Genomic DNA, 14,008 nt, shown 5'->3' with positions numbered 1-14,008 from the left:
GAAAATCTGAAATAAAAATGAAAATTGTTGGAAATACTCAGCAGGTCAAGCAGCACCCGCGGAGAGAAAGTTTCAGTTCATGAAACCCCTCACCCCTGCAAATTAAAACACACTTCACCTTTCATCAGAACTGGAAAAGTGAGAAAGCATCAACTGGAAGCACATGCTGCCTGATCTGTTGAGTATTTTCAGCATTTTCAGTTTTTATAATAGTAATGATCATAAAAATGACTGATGCATCTTCACTATGTATTGACAACCCTTGGGGAACAAATGTGCATTTTTGCTAATTTATAAACCAGCTTGATCTTAGTGTGTAATTGTAATAATCAGTACATTCATTCAATGCACAGTATACTCTCAGCCATCTGGCATCCATAGGGCATTAGAGGCTGCCCATTCCATGAGAACTGCTCGAAGAAAACAACATCAGTATTCTCTGCACAAATATTTAAATAAATGGCCTAACTATATGTCATCTCCTTACCCTTTTAAAGAACTATGCTTTACAGTGCAATTCTAAATTTTAAGGCTAAATAGTATTAATGTAGAATACAGCAAAAATAAGTCAAATCAATGACTGTACTCATCATCACATGAAATGCCAAATCTTCAAAGACAATGTTGCTGCTAGTCAGCCTACAACTGCACTTCCCTTATATATCAACATAAATGAACTGAAAATATCTTTTCACACTTATTTTGCATTAAAAAATTCATTATTTCAGCCTATTTTCATAAAAAAACAAAGTAGTCTTGTTGGACAGGAATTCTGGATGCATAAATACTAGATAAATGAGAGTACTGTGATTAGGCCACAGCACACAACTTGGGCTGCTTTTTGAATGAGAAAAAAATATTAATGTTAAGGATTTACACAGGAGTACACAGTTAAACAGAAAAACTTGGTTCTAGTTTGATCTTAATTTATTTTTCAATTAGCTGTTCATTTTAAATAAAGTACCAGTCTGCATGTTTAATGTCACAGGCTCAGGCAGCTGCTCAATGGTTATCAGTGTTCGATGCAGTTACATTATATTAATCAGTTATTTGCCCATGTTGATTGAAGGTAAGCAGCAGACTTATTTGCCCATCAGTCAATGGTGGTACAGGGACCATGTCAACACTGTATCCAGGATACTTCCGTGTTGCATTAAGTTTAGAATTTTCCAGCTTTATTATTAGTTCCTGGAGCTCGTGGTTGAGATTTTGTAGCTCTTGAATTTCTAGGATTGTGATATTGCATTCCCTCACACTCATATCTCTTTCGCGAGTCACAGAAGCTAATTCTTCTTCAAGTACTTGTAATCTGAAGTTAAAGTTAAATATGGTCACAAAAAACAGCCTTGTCATAATTATGTAAGTGCAGTATTAAACATTGCCATTTGTGAAAGGGAAAGGTAATTGAAGGGGAAGAATGTTAGACCAATATCAATTTTATTAATTATTCTTCCTTCCCCAATTTGTTTACATTTTCTTTGTTTGTGAGTTCAGTTCATCTCCCAAGACTAATGGTAGAAGAAACAGGACTTTCAAAAAGGAATTAGATAGTAGATGGCCTGATTAGTAGCTTTGTGGATGACCCTTTGTGATGGATGACGGATAGTAAAGAAAGTTGACATTTACAGCAGTAGAGGGAAAGTTACTGGAGGGAATTCTGAGAGACAGCATTTGATTAAAAATAGTTAGCATGGCTTTGTCCATGGGAAATTGTGTCACGACTTTGATAACAGTTTTTTCTTTGAAGTGGTCGGTGACCGTGAGAATTGACAAGGGCAGGGTGGTAGACATTGTCTACGTGGAGTTTAGCAAGGCTTTTGACAAGGTCCCACATGGTAGGCTGGTCTGGAAGGTGAGATCATAGGGTGAGCTAGCTTATTGGATACAAAATTGGTTTGGTGGAAGGAGTCAGCGGTTGGTAGTGGAGAACTGTTTTTCAGATTGGTGGCTTGTGACCAGTGGTGTGCTGCAGGAACTGATGCTGGGTCCACTGTTGTTGTTGTACATACTAACAATAATTATTAACGAGAATGTAGGTGGCCTGATTAGTGAGTTTGTAGATGACACCAAAGTTGGTGGTGTAGTGGACAGTGAAGAAGGTTGTCTAAGGTTACCATAGGATTTAGATCAACTGGGAAAGTGGGCGAAGGAATGGCAGATGGAATTTAACTCAGGCAAGTGCAAAGTGATGCATTTTGGGAAGTTAAACGAGGACAGGACATACACAGTGAATGACAAGAGCCCTGAGGAGTGTTGTTGAACAGAGAGGCCTAAGGATACAAGTACATAGTTCCCTGAAAGTGGCAACACAGATGGACAGGATGGTAAAGGCGGCTTATGGCACACATGCCTTCATTGATTGGGGCATTGAGTACAAGATTTGAGATGTCATGTTACAACTGTGACAAGTGGTGATGAGTCAGTGTACAGGAGTGAGATAGAACATCTGGTTGAGAGGTGCTGCATTAACAACCTCATGCCCAAAGTCAACATCATGGGACGTAATGTTACAACTACACAAAGACTTTTATGAGACTGCACTTGGAATATTGTGTGCAGTTCTGGTCACCATACCATAGGAATGATGTGATTAAGTTAGAGAGAGTGCAGGAAAGATTCACAAGGATGTTGCTGGGACTAGAAGGCTTGAATTATAGAACATAGAACAATACAGCACAGGCACAGGCTTTTGGGCCAACAATGTGTGCACTGAACTCAATGCTGAATTAATCTAAATCTCTTCTGTCTGTACATGATCCATATTCCTCGAATCCCTGCATACTTGTATGTCTATCCAACAGCCTCTTAAATGCCACTATCATATCTGCTTCCACCTCTACCCTTAGCAGCCCATTCCAGGCTTCTACTGCTCTCTATGTTAATAAACCTGCCCTGCACATCTCCTTTAAACTTTTCCCCCCTCACCGTAACTGCATATCCTCTAATACTTGACATTTCTACCCTGGGAAACAGACTCTGACTGTCTACCCTATCTGTGCCTCTCATAACTTTATAAACTTCTGTCAGGTCTGCCTCAGCTTCTGACACTCCAGAGAAAACTCAAGTTTATGATAGTAATGTTTAAGAGGCATTTAGACAGGCATGTGAACAGGCAGGGAATGGAGGGATATAGACCATGCGTGAATTAGTTTAATTCGGCACCATGGTCAGCACTGACACATTATTTCCCAGGGCTACACGTTGGATCAGCTAGGCAACTACCTGAATCAAGCAGAACATCGTGAAACTGAACAAAGTGGGACCTTTGAAATATGTAGGATTGCAATCCAATTTTAAGAGTTTCTTGGGCTGACCCTTCATGATAGATACATTGCTCAATTAAACAAAGCAGATGTGGGACATCCAGGTTTCACAGGGAACAATTTTAAGCAGACATTGGTGGTGTTATGGAGAGTGAGGAAGGTTGTCTAAGGCTCCAGCAGGATATAGATCAGATGGAAAGTTGGACAGAGCATTGGCAGATGGAACTTAATCCCAACAAGTGCAAGTTGATGCATTTTGAGAAGTCAAGTTATGGTAGGACGTATACAGTAAATGGTTGGGTACTAAGGAAATGCTGAAGAACAGAGAGGCCTACAGATCCAAGTCCACAGTTCCCTGAAAGTGGCAACACAGTTCGATAGGGTGGTGAAAAAGGCATAAGGCATGCTTGCCTTCACAGGTTGGGGCAAAGAATATAAGAGTTGGGACATTATGTTGCAACTCTACAAAACACTGGTTAGGCCGCACGTGGAGTATCGTGTGCAGTTTTGGTCACCACACTGTAGAAAGGATGTGATGCGCTGAAGAGAGTGCAGAGGAGATTCACCAGAATGTTGGCAGAATTGGAGGCCATTAGCTATGGGGAGAGATTGGATAGGCTTGGCTTGTTTTTCCTTGAGCAAAGGAGACTGAGGAGTGACCTGATAGAAGTAAGGAAGATTATGAGAGGCATAGACAGAGTAGATAGTCAAAACGTTTTTCCCATGGCAGGTTTAAGGTGAGAGAAAGGAGTTTTAAAGGGGATCTGAGGGGTACATTTTTGCACAGTGGTTGCTAACTTGAAAGTAGTGCCAGAGGAGGTGGTGGAGGAATCAGATACAATTACTATGTTTAAGGAGCATTTAGATCGACACTTAGAAAGGCAAGGCATAGAAGGATACAGCCCTAATAGAGGCAAATGGGATTAGTGTAGATGGGCAAAAAGGTTGGCATGGATGTGATGGGCCAAATGGCCTGTTTCTCTGCTCTATCACTATGACTCTAATGTTAATAAATCTCTGACGTTGCTCTGCAGCTGGGAGGCAGTCTGGATTATGGCCTTCCAATTTCAATTTGCTGCTACCTTTAACACTGGGACGAAAATTCATTGTTGGGAATTGCAAAGAATAGCACTAAATGTGGAAATATAGCATGAGTGTATTTATATGAACACGAAAAACAGAAGTATGAGTAGGCTATGTGGCCATTGGAGCCTGGTCTGCCATTCAGTATGATAATGACTTATTCAAGTGGGTACTGGTCAGTTTGAGTCTCTCTTCATTAGACAGTCCCATCCTAGGAACCTAAGCTGCACTGGTTTCAAGGCATGTAAATCTTTTTTTTGAATACAGAAATAAAAATTACACACTGTTCTTCCAAAGAGATCTCAGAAAGCCTGTACAATCTCAGCGAGACTACTGTAGTTTTATATTCTTATCCTACTTGCAATGAAGACTAACATACCATTTGCCTCCTGATTGCTTGTGGTATCAGCAAGTTTACTTCCTGAGTCTCATGACCAGCATGCCAGGATCCCTCTACCACAGCCCTTTACTAGCTTCTCACCATTTAAAAAAAAATTCTTCTGTTCTCACTAACACATTGAATAGCCTCACATATTCCGATATTTACTCCACCTGCTTGTACCTTCTAGCTCACATACTTAAACTTAAGTCGTCTACCTTCACATTTTGAAAATAACTTGTATTTCTGACTTACCTTTGTAAATATTCTTCCCTCATAAGTCCCACCTTTTGACCTAACTCCAGGTTGTCTTCTTTTAGATTTTTATTGGCTTCTTTGGAAAGGAGAAATATTTCTTTCAAGGTCTGTTTATCATTTCTACAAATGCATCCTACAAGGTAAAATGAAATTAATACACAGTCAGCATACTCAAGTGCAAGCAGTTGTGGATAAAACAGTGTAAATAAAAACAATTCCTATTATCTACCAAAATGTTTCCCTCACCATTCTCCCTGTGACTGCATGAATTTCCCCCTAGTGCTCTGGTCTCCTCCCACATCCCAAAAATAGGCCGATACATTCGCTAGCTTCTGTACGTTATCTCTAGTGTAGATGGTAGCAGGAGAATGGAGGGTGGGGGGGAGCGCAATTGTGGGGCAAAGAATAGGTTACAGGGAATTACGAGGAATGAAACTGATGACATTGCCCTTTAGGGAGCCAGCAATAACTTGATGGGCTAAATAGCCTCTCTTTGTGTCATAGAAAGTACATTTCATAAATAAACTTACTTTTATAAAAGTCTAAGTTTCTGATGCTGATTTATTTCTTTGTTAATTATATCATGTAAGAAAAGCATAAGAAGCTTACAATTTTATAAAAGAAAATATAAAGTTCATAAGTTTCGAAATGTGTGCACAAATCCTACAGCCAGTGCCTGGGTTATGTGAGGGTTCCAATCCCGAGAACTCTCCATGAGTCGATTTCTCCGTAAGTCAGAAACATCCGTTTTCTATAGTAACCCATATTATTAGTCTACTTACACTTGCTATAATTCTTTCATTACATTGAATAATCACCCTAACACTACCCATAATTAAACTAATGGAAATATAAACTGTATCCTGTCATTAATGAATAAGATGAAACATATTTTTATTTTTATTATTACTAGCTTGAAAAATGCTTTAAAAATCCATAGGAGAATTTGCGAAAGTCGGATTTCCCTAGGCCAGGTCATTCGCAACCTGGGATGTCCCTGTATACCAACTTATTTAAAATCACACGTTAAATGCAAAAGCATATAATTTTTATCTTTTCTGATTATTGTTTAGCCCTCTACACATGCAATCTCGCTATTTACATTGCCAACCAATGTAATTTCTATTTCTCATGTATTACTTGCTTTTGCTGGTATAAAGTAGAAAAGATCAGGTTTAACATTCTAGATAGTACAATCCTTTCAAGTTTATCTGCAATTTCCTCTTCATAAGCATTTGTTTCTTCTAACAGCTTTTCAGTCTAAAACATAGCACCTTCCTCCACTCTAAGATGAGGCTATTTGACCCAAACCACTTGTTGGGCCGTAAAACCTGGTCTCTCTCTTGGGCAGAATTAACCTCTTAGCAGTTTGCAGCCACGTTCTAGCTTTACTCACCCTAACCCGACACTTAAGGAAAACCAGATCCAACCTCGCCTTCAGGCAAATCCCATCCTTCCTAGATTTACAGCCTCAAGGTTCACTGTTGAGTCAAGCAGTATAATTTCCTGAAGTATTGGATAACCAACCTGGCTCAGGGATTGAATGACTGAGCTTTACTGAGTTCCAGTCTTGCATTGTTGAGTGTGTTGGCCTGGAGCCACCTTGATTCCATACCAAAATAAAAATATTAATAGAATGTTGGGTAGATGATGTAGCTTACAAAGTAAAATCTTTAAAAGAAAGCAAAACCAGGAAAGAAATTCAGGTAGACAAAGATGAGCTGTTTAAATCAAAGTCTGAAATTTGTGGAAGCCTACTGGCTGTGTGCAAGTTTGCCATTTTGTATTCACAGAAACATCTGATGAGGTGCTTAGCTAATGATGTGTAACTTTCAATTAACTTCCTTTTCAAAATGAAAATATTGGGATTGCAGTCAGTATATGTAACGAGAAAATAAAACTAGGTGTTAATATTTTAGTGTGTACCTGTTTACCTTTTAGCTGATGAAGGAACCACATGAAACATCACAAACAGAGTTTTCTCCTCACATATTCTCACTGGTTGCCGGATAGTTCCAATATTTGGCTTTATTTCATTTCTCCGGCTTATGCCATTCTTTTTTTTTGCCTTATGTTTCAGGATTTTCAAAAGATTTTTCTCTCACTGAGCCCAGACGAAGAAATAAAATCAGGAATGCTGGTAACACTCAGCAGGTCAGGCAGTAAGTGTGGAAGGAGAAATGGTCGACATTTCAGGTCAAAGACTCCTCATTAGAACTGGAAAAGAGAGACAAGAAGTTGGTTTTGAGGTTGTACACAGGATGGGGGAGGAATAGATATGACAGAGGGGGAATTATCAAAAATATTCTCTGTGATAGATTGGGGCCAGGCTTGCTCTGAGGATGGCTAGTTAATGGGGTGGTTACAGGATGAGAAAGAAGTGCGATGTGTTGCAAATAGCAGGTCAGAGTGTATTAATGGAGAGAAGAAAAACTTAGCCAATATCACAGATGGATGATTTACAACAAAAATGGCCTTGTTATAACAACATAGGAGGCCATTGACAAATATGTCAGAGTGTGAGTAGGATGAAAAATTAAAGTGGCAGGCAATAGGAAGCTCAGGGTCGCTCCTGCAGACTGAAAGGATAAGGCCCAACACAAGCTTGAGGAACAGCACCTCATCTTCCATCCTTCTGAACTCAATTCTCTGGATGAATTCTCCAACTTTCAATAATTCACTTGCTGCGGCAATATCAGAACTGGCCATTTTTTTTTCTGTAAGTCATCTGCTTTTTACACTGTCAGTTAGCATACCCTGACCTGCTACTTGCAACACATCACACAACTTTGTCACCCTCTAACTGCCCCATTAACAATTCATCACCACAGCAACATTGGCCCCAGATATTTCTTTGTCTTATCCATCCCTCCCCCACCCTCTCTGCAACTTAAAATTAACTTGTTTTCCCAGTTCCGATGAGGATCTTCAACCAGTTTCTCTATCCAGACATACTGCCTGACCTGCTGAGTATTTCCACCATTTTCAGTTTTTATTTCAGGTTTCCAGCATCTACAGATATTTGGTTTTCATTTGTTGGTCATCACTGGGTGAGAAGGAAGTTGCCTTATCCCTTTCCCCGCAACTTAATTACCATATTGTAAGTTATTATTACATTATTAACTTGCTATTGCTCATCTTTTTGAATGATTATTTAGAAGTGGGCATCCAAAATAATAGTGCAAGACAAAAGAGACTGCAGATGCTGAAATCCAGAACTCAGAATCTGGAACAAGTTCTTCCAGCATTTTGTTTTTTTGTAATAGTGAGTGCAAGTGGTTTTATTCATAAATAGATTAAGACTTGTTGAGGATGAACACCCCATCACTAATAGTAATGGATGGGTTGCAACTCATTGTAAAAGTATTTGATTTAGGAAGCAGACATTCACCTCTGGTTCAAAAGTACGCTTACTGCTTGAATTTGATTTATAAAGACATGAAGAGTGTGTCATTTTGGGTAAAAGAAAAAAATCTTAACATGAAATATGTGGGTAAATTGAATCCTGACATTTTGATTTTAATTATCCACTAGCATTGGAAAATTTATCCAAGACAACAAAAACTCTTCTACACCATTAAATCAGGTTAAAGTGATGCAATGGGTAGAAAGAAGAAACTTAATTTTTTTATACTTGAAGTTCTATTTAAACACTGGTTAGCTTATCTTGAAAAACAGTAACCAGGATTTATAAAAATAAAACGATTCATACCCAAAATAATTATAAATCAAAATTCACTGATGGAATGCATATTCCGTTTGGGAAAACAATTGTGAGTCTTTAAAAGATTACTGGGATAGAATATTTTCAAATTGGACTATTGTCACACCAAAATACATACACCAAAATTTGAAGAATCCATTTCAATTCACTTTGTCCTTTACCTGTAGAAGATATCCATTCCTTTTCTTCAGTGGCCGTTTGAAGAGTCTGCGCTAGGTACCAATATCCCATCTCACCCAGAACACTGCAAAATGACTTGAACACGTGGCTATCAGCATTTCTAACAATCTCAAGCAGTTTGGCCACCTTCAGGTCTGGCAAGCTCTCTAACTGTATGGATTACCAATTACCAGTTTTAGTTTGTTTGACCTCTTAAGTTTTAATTTAAAGCCATGTTCATAATATTTCCAGCTGTACATTACACAGACTTGCACAATAACATTTGATATTAGAAAATCTGAAATGAATGACACAATCCTGTCTGGTCCACCAAGTCTTTTCTTGCAGCCAATCGCTTGCATTTGGCTGTTTCACAATTGCAAATCAATGATCTCAGAGGAGTAAAAAAAAGTTCCAAAGTTAGGAAGACCTGAAAAATTAGCACCTCATTCCCAGTCAAATGAAGCTTTAGAGAATAAGTATAATTTTAGAATCAAGCAGCATGAAAAACCTGATTTCTGATGAAGGGTCTCAATCCGAAACGTGACTGTTTATTTCCCTCCATAAATGTTGCTTGACCTGCTGAGTTCCTCCAGCATTTTGTGTGTGTTGCTCCAGATTCCAGCATCTCCAGAATCTCTTGTGTTTGCATGAAAAACCTGTTCACTGATGCCCATTTTCTGTTTCATCAGGATCACCCCCGCTCCACACCTCATCATAGCCTTGGTTCTAGAGAACTAAATCCTAGAGGTGAGATGAGAGTGACAGCCCTGGACATCAGGGCAGTGTTTGACTGAGTGTTGCATCAAGGAGCCCATTAATGCTTAAGTCAATGGATAACAAGCCGAAAACGCTCTAGTGGTTCAATTCATACCCCACACAAATGAAGATGGCTTTGGGAAGTCAACCATGTCAGCCACAGAACCACTGCAAGAATTTCTCAGGGCACCATCCTAGACCCAACCATCTTAAACTGCTTAATAAATTACCTTCCTTCCATTATAAGGGCAGAAGTGTGGCTATTCACTGAGGATTGCACAATGTTCAATTCCATTGGCAATTCCTCAATAAATGAAGCAGCCATGTCTGCCTGCAGCAAGACTAGTGAACATTAAGGCAGGGCCAAGCAATGATCATCTCTAAAAAGACTCTAAACACATACCCTTTGCATTTAATGGCATTACCATTCCCCCAACATCACATCTTGAAATTCAGCTGGACCAGCCACTGACAATACTTGCTCCAAGAGCAGGTCAGAAACTGAATATCCTGTGGTGAGTGACTCACCTCCTGACACCACAAAGCCTTTCTGCAATCTATGAGGCACAAGTCATGAGAACGATAGAATGTTCTCCACTTGCTTGGATGATCGTGGCTCCAACAATATCCCAGTCACTTGATGCCACTGGGGACAGAGCAACCTGCTTGACCCCATCCACCTCTCTAAATGTTCGTACCCTCCACTGCCATTACACCATGACTGCAGTGTGTAACATCTACAGCATATCGGAGTTACTCACCTGTGCTTCTCCAACAGCAACACACAATCCCCTGATCTCTACCATCAGGAAGAACAAGGGGGCAGCAGGGCATCTGTTAGTACCACCACCTGCAGGTTCCCCTCCAAGCCTCACACCATTCTGATTTTAAAATACATTACTGATCCTTCATCATCATGGGTCATGAATCCTGGAGCCCCCATCCAGCAGTACTGTGGGAGCACCTTCACAGGAAGGACTGCAGTGGTTCAAGAAGGCAGCTGGTCGCCACTTTCTCAAGGGCAATAAATGCTGGTCTTTCCAGTGACGCCCACACCCCTCCAAAAGTAAATAAAATCCTAAGGGAGAAATTAGAAGCAACACTACCGTGAAAATGATTTGCAAAGTAGAAAATAATCAGAGTTAAAAGTGCGTCATTGTGGAGAATAACAGAGGTGCAAAGCGAGGGGTTGCAATGTAACTAACAGATTCCCATTTGCTGGGATTTGGGATATTCCCTGTACCAGAGTCACCAGTGGGGCTGATCCCCCACACGGGAAAGTCAGTGGATAAAGTCACCGAGGGGCGTCCGCTTGTGCAATGACCGAGATAGGTTCGCGTCTCAAGGACCCAAAGTTCAATGGAGCAAGAAAAACCAATCCCAATATAATCCTACCTCAATCTGCCCCACTTGCTCGGTGGTTAAGATACCCTTCTCCTTCAAAGCCCGATAAAAAGGAGAAGATAACTTCAGTTCTTTGACAAGGAGAGCGAAGTGGGACCGAATTACATTGCGATGGCGATGAGCGCTTTCCCCCGCCGCTTCACCTTATGTTAAGGGATATGAGAAAGATTATAAAGTGACGCTATAGGGACAGATTTTTGTCATTGTCAGCAGATCAATACACAAAGAAAATTCAGCGAGTAAAGTGGGAATTGCAGCAGGAAAAACCAACAGTCCCATCCACCAATGAGCGGCAGTCGTAGCCTGTCTCCAGGCCAGTGTTAGGATGTGTGTGGTAACTCACGGTAAATTAGTTGCCCTCCAAATGTCACCTTCTTTTTCCGGTTGCCGAACGGTCGAGACATCGCTTGCGGATTGCTGTCGATACGTGCGTTCAGTGAAGCCGGAATCTATCCTGACACCATGACCTCTGCTGTGTTCAATCCCAAGTCTCAAAGTCCATCCGAGGAAACGTAATTCACAAACGTTTCAGTCAAGTGAACCGGATTTCTAATATATATATAAACCGGAGATCCAGGATGAGCTCAAATTTCGGCGTTTGTTTCACGTGGTTGCTAAGCTGCATTGGGATTTAACTGGAAGTTGCCTAGCACAGGCATAAACCATAGAGTTATACAGTACGGAAAAAGGCGCTTCGGCTCACCTCATCCATGCTGACCAAGGTGCTTTCCTGAGCGAGTCCCATATCCATGAACCTAGCTAAATGCCTTTTAAATGTTGCAATTGTTTCCGCCGCTACCACTTCCTCCGGCAGCTGGTTCCATATACCCACCACCCTTTGTGTGAAAAAGTTGATTCTCAGGTCCCCTTTAAATCTTTCCCCTCTCACCTTAAATCCATGCCCTCTAGTTTTAAATTCACCCCACCCTGGGAAAAAAGGCTGTGGTTACATCCTATCTTTGCCCATTATTTTATAAACATCTACAAGATCACCCCTCAGCCTCCTTCACTCCAGGGAAAACAGTCCTATCCAGTCTCTCCTTATAACTCAAGCCCTCCAGTCCCAGCAACATCCATGTGAATCTTTTCTGCACCCTCTATGACTTAATCAGTACATTGATCAGAAGTACACACAATATTCCAGGTGTGATCTCACCAATGTTCTTGTAGAGCTATGATATGATACTCCCAACTCTTGGACTCAGTGCCCTGTTTGATGAATGCAAGTGTGGCATATATCTTCTTCACCATCTTGTCTACCTGTGTTACTATTTTCAGGAAACAATGTACCTGTACCCTTAAGTCTCTGTTCAACTGCACTCCCCAGGGCCCTGTCATTCAAAGTGTATGCCCTGCCCTGGTTTAACTTCCCAAAATGCAACACTTGAGTTAAATTCCAATTGCCATTCCTTTGCCCACCTTCCCAGTTGATCTAGATCCCATTGTAACCCTAAACAACTTTTTTTTAAACTGTCCATCACACTAGGCAAGTAGGGATAACTTTATTAGGCATGTGTACATCTATCTAGTGTTGTATGGATGGGGATGGGAAGACCTGGGAAGAAGGTTTCAGCTCAACTTTTGTACAGCTTTGCCTCCACAGATGCTGTTTGAGTGGCTGAGTTTTTGTTTCAGATATCAGCCTCTGCAGTATTTTGTCATTTCCAAGTAGAACTGGTTGGATATCTGAGCCACTGAAGGATTAGATCCTTAACACAGGAGGGGTTTCCCCACACTTCCAAACTGACATCACGTCTACCCCAATCTATGCATAACTGTGTTCCACCTTAAAGCTTTAAGAGAAGTTTTCAAGACTTCATTACCTGCATTCTGAGGGTCTATCAACACAATTCAAACATCTGGTGACAGTGGTGGTCTTCCAGAGCAAAGAGCTGTCCACAACTAAGTGGCACAGCCCACCTGCCTAGTGAGGCACAAGGGACATGTTAGCAAAGGCCCCAAGGTGCTCCTGCCATTTCAAATTGGGGCTGAAACTTTAAAAACCCTGAACTCACCACATAAGGGGTATGCAAAAGAAAAATTGATGCTAATATGGTACGACTTGTGAGTGCAAGCTATACTATGATGTTTATAAACTTAATTCAGAAGGAATCAAACTGAAATTGTAATGAGGAAAGGGGGTTACAAATCATACATTCACAATATTTAAGTGTTGTTTTAGAAAAACAAGGAGAAATTGAACTGATTTAATCAACTCCCAGAGTTGATTCTATTGGGATATTCAAGGAGTTCTATGCCCTTAAGAATGGGACTGTGCCACTATACTAAGTGGTTGCATATTCTAACATTCTTTTCCCCCAGCATAAACCATAGACCAGAAAGAAAAGCTACACGATTCAAGGACAGGAGTCTTAGTCTCATTATTGCAAATAAATTAAAAGCAATATGTTCTTAAAAGGAAAGGACATTACTCTGGCAATGCAAAGGTATTCTGAATGGTTATCTACATTAAATTGGATGGGTTGTCATCTAACTCAACTGTTATGGCCATGAAATTCAGCCTAGATTTATGCAATTCCTATCTAAAGCAATGGGTGTATATTGACATTTTACACCTGGAACTCTTAGCTGCCAATTGATCTGCTGGTAAAATTGCTGTTGAAAACTGCCACCCTAACAATTGTTCACTTCCTGGTTTGTCAAACTTTGCAATTAAAGGAAAGGGTCATGAAGAGATTGTTATATTCAACATTGAGTTTCCATTTCTCAGCATTGCATGTTTTGTTCTTGAAAAGAGACCTTTATACAAAAGGCTCATGCCAAAATACCCAACACAAAGTTCAAATCAAATATTCTTGCCTTTGATGGATTAAGGAAAAGGCACGAAGCTGATCAGGAATGACAGCATTTCCAAGGAGGAATAGAATCTCCACTGCTGCAGTGTGGCTCCCTGTTGTATACTATTAAGATGGCTGCAGCAACTTGCAGTGGTCACTGGTGCCAAGGACAGCTGGCAAA

The 14,008-nt window shown here is 40.4% G+C and overlaps 1 protein-coding gene across 2 annotated transcripts; it reads right to left on the bottom strand.

The window, feature by feature from the left end:
• Positions 1-920: 920 nt before the first annotated feature.
• On the bottom strand, positions 921-11,468 carry LOC127572748 (uncharacterized). 2 transcript variants are annotated; one of them, XM_052020335.1, is made up of 6 exons: positions 11,373-11,468; positions 11,021-11,172; positions 8,869-9,037; positions 6,511-6,585; positions 4,981-5,116; positions 921-1,309 (listed from the first exon to the last, which is right to left on the bottom strand). In XM_052020335.1, the coding sequence occupies exons 1-6, from the start codon at positions 11,431-11,433 to the stop codon at positions 1,039-1,041; spliced, it is 864 nt and encodes a 287-aa protein (XP_051876295.1). In that variant the 5' UTR covers positions 11,434-11,468; the 3' UTR covers positions 921-1,038. The 2 variants fall into 2 exon arrangements, with proteins under 2 accessions (XP_051876295.1, XP_051876296.1); XM_052020336.1 differs by lacking the exon at positions 6,511-6,585.
• Positions 11,469-14,008: the final 2,540 nt, after the last annotated feature.

This window comes from Pristis pectinata, chromosome 7, assembly GCF_009764475.1.
Source record: "Pristis pectinata isolate sPriPec2 chromosome 7, sPriPec2.1.pri, whole genome shotgun sequence".
NCBI classification, from domain to species: domain Eukaryota; kingdom Metazoa; phylum Chordata; class Chondrichthyes; order Rhinopristiformes; family Pristidae; genus Pristis; species Pristis pectinata.
This window is presented reverse-complemented; position numbering and strand designations above follow the sequence as displayed.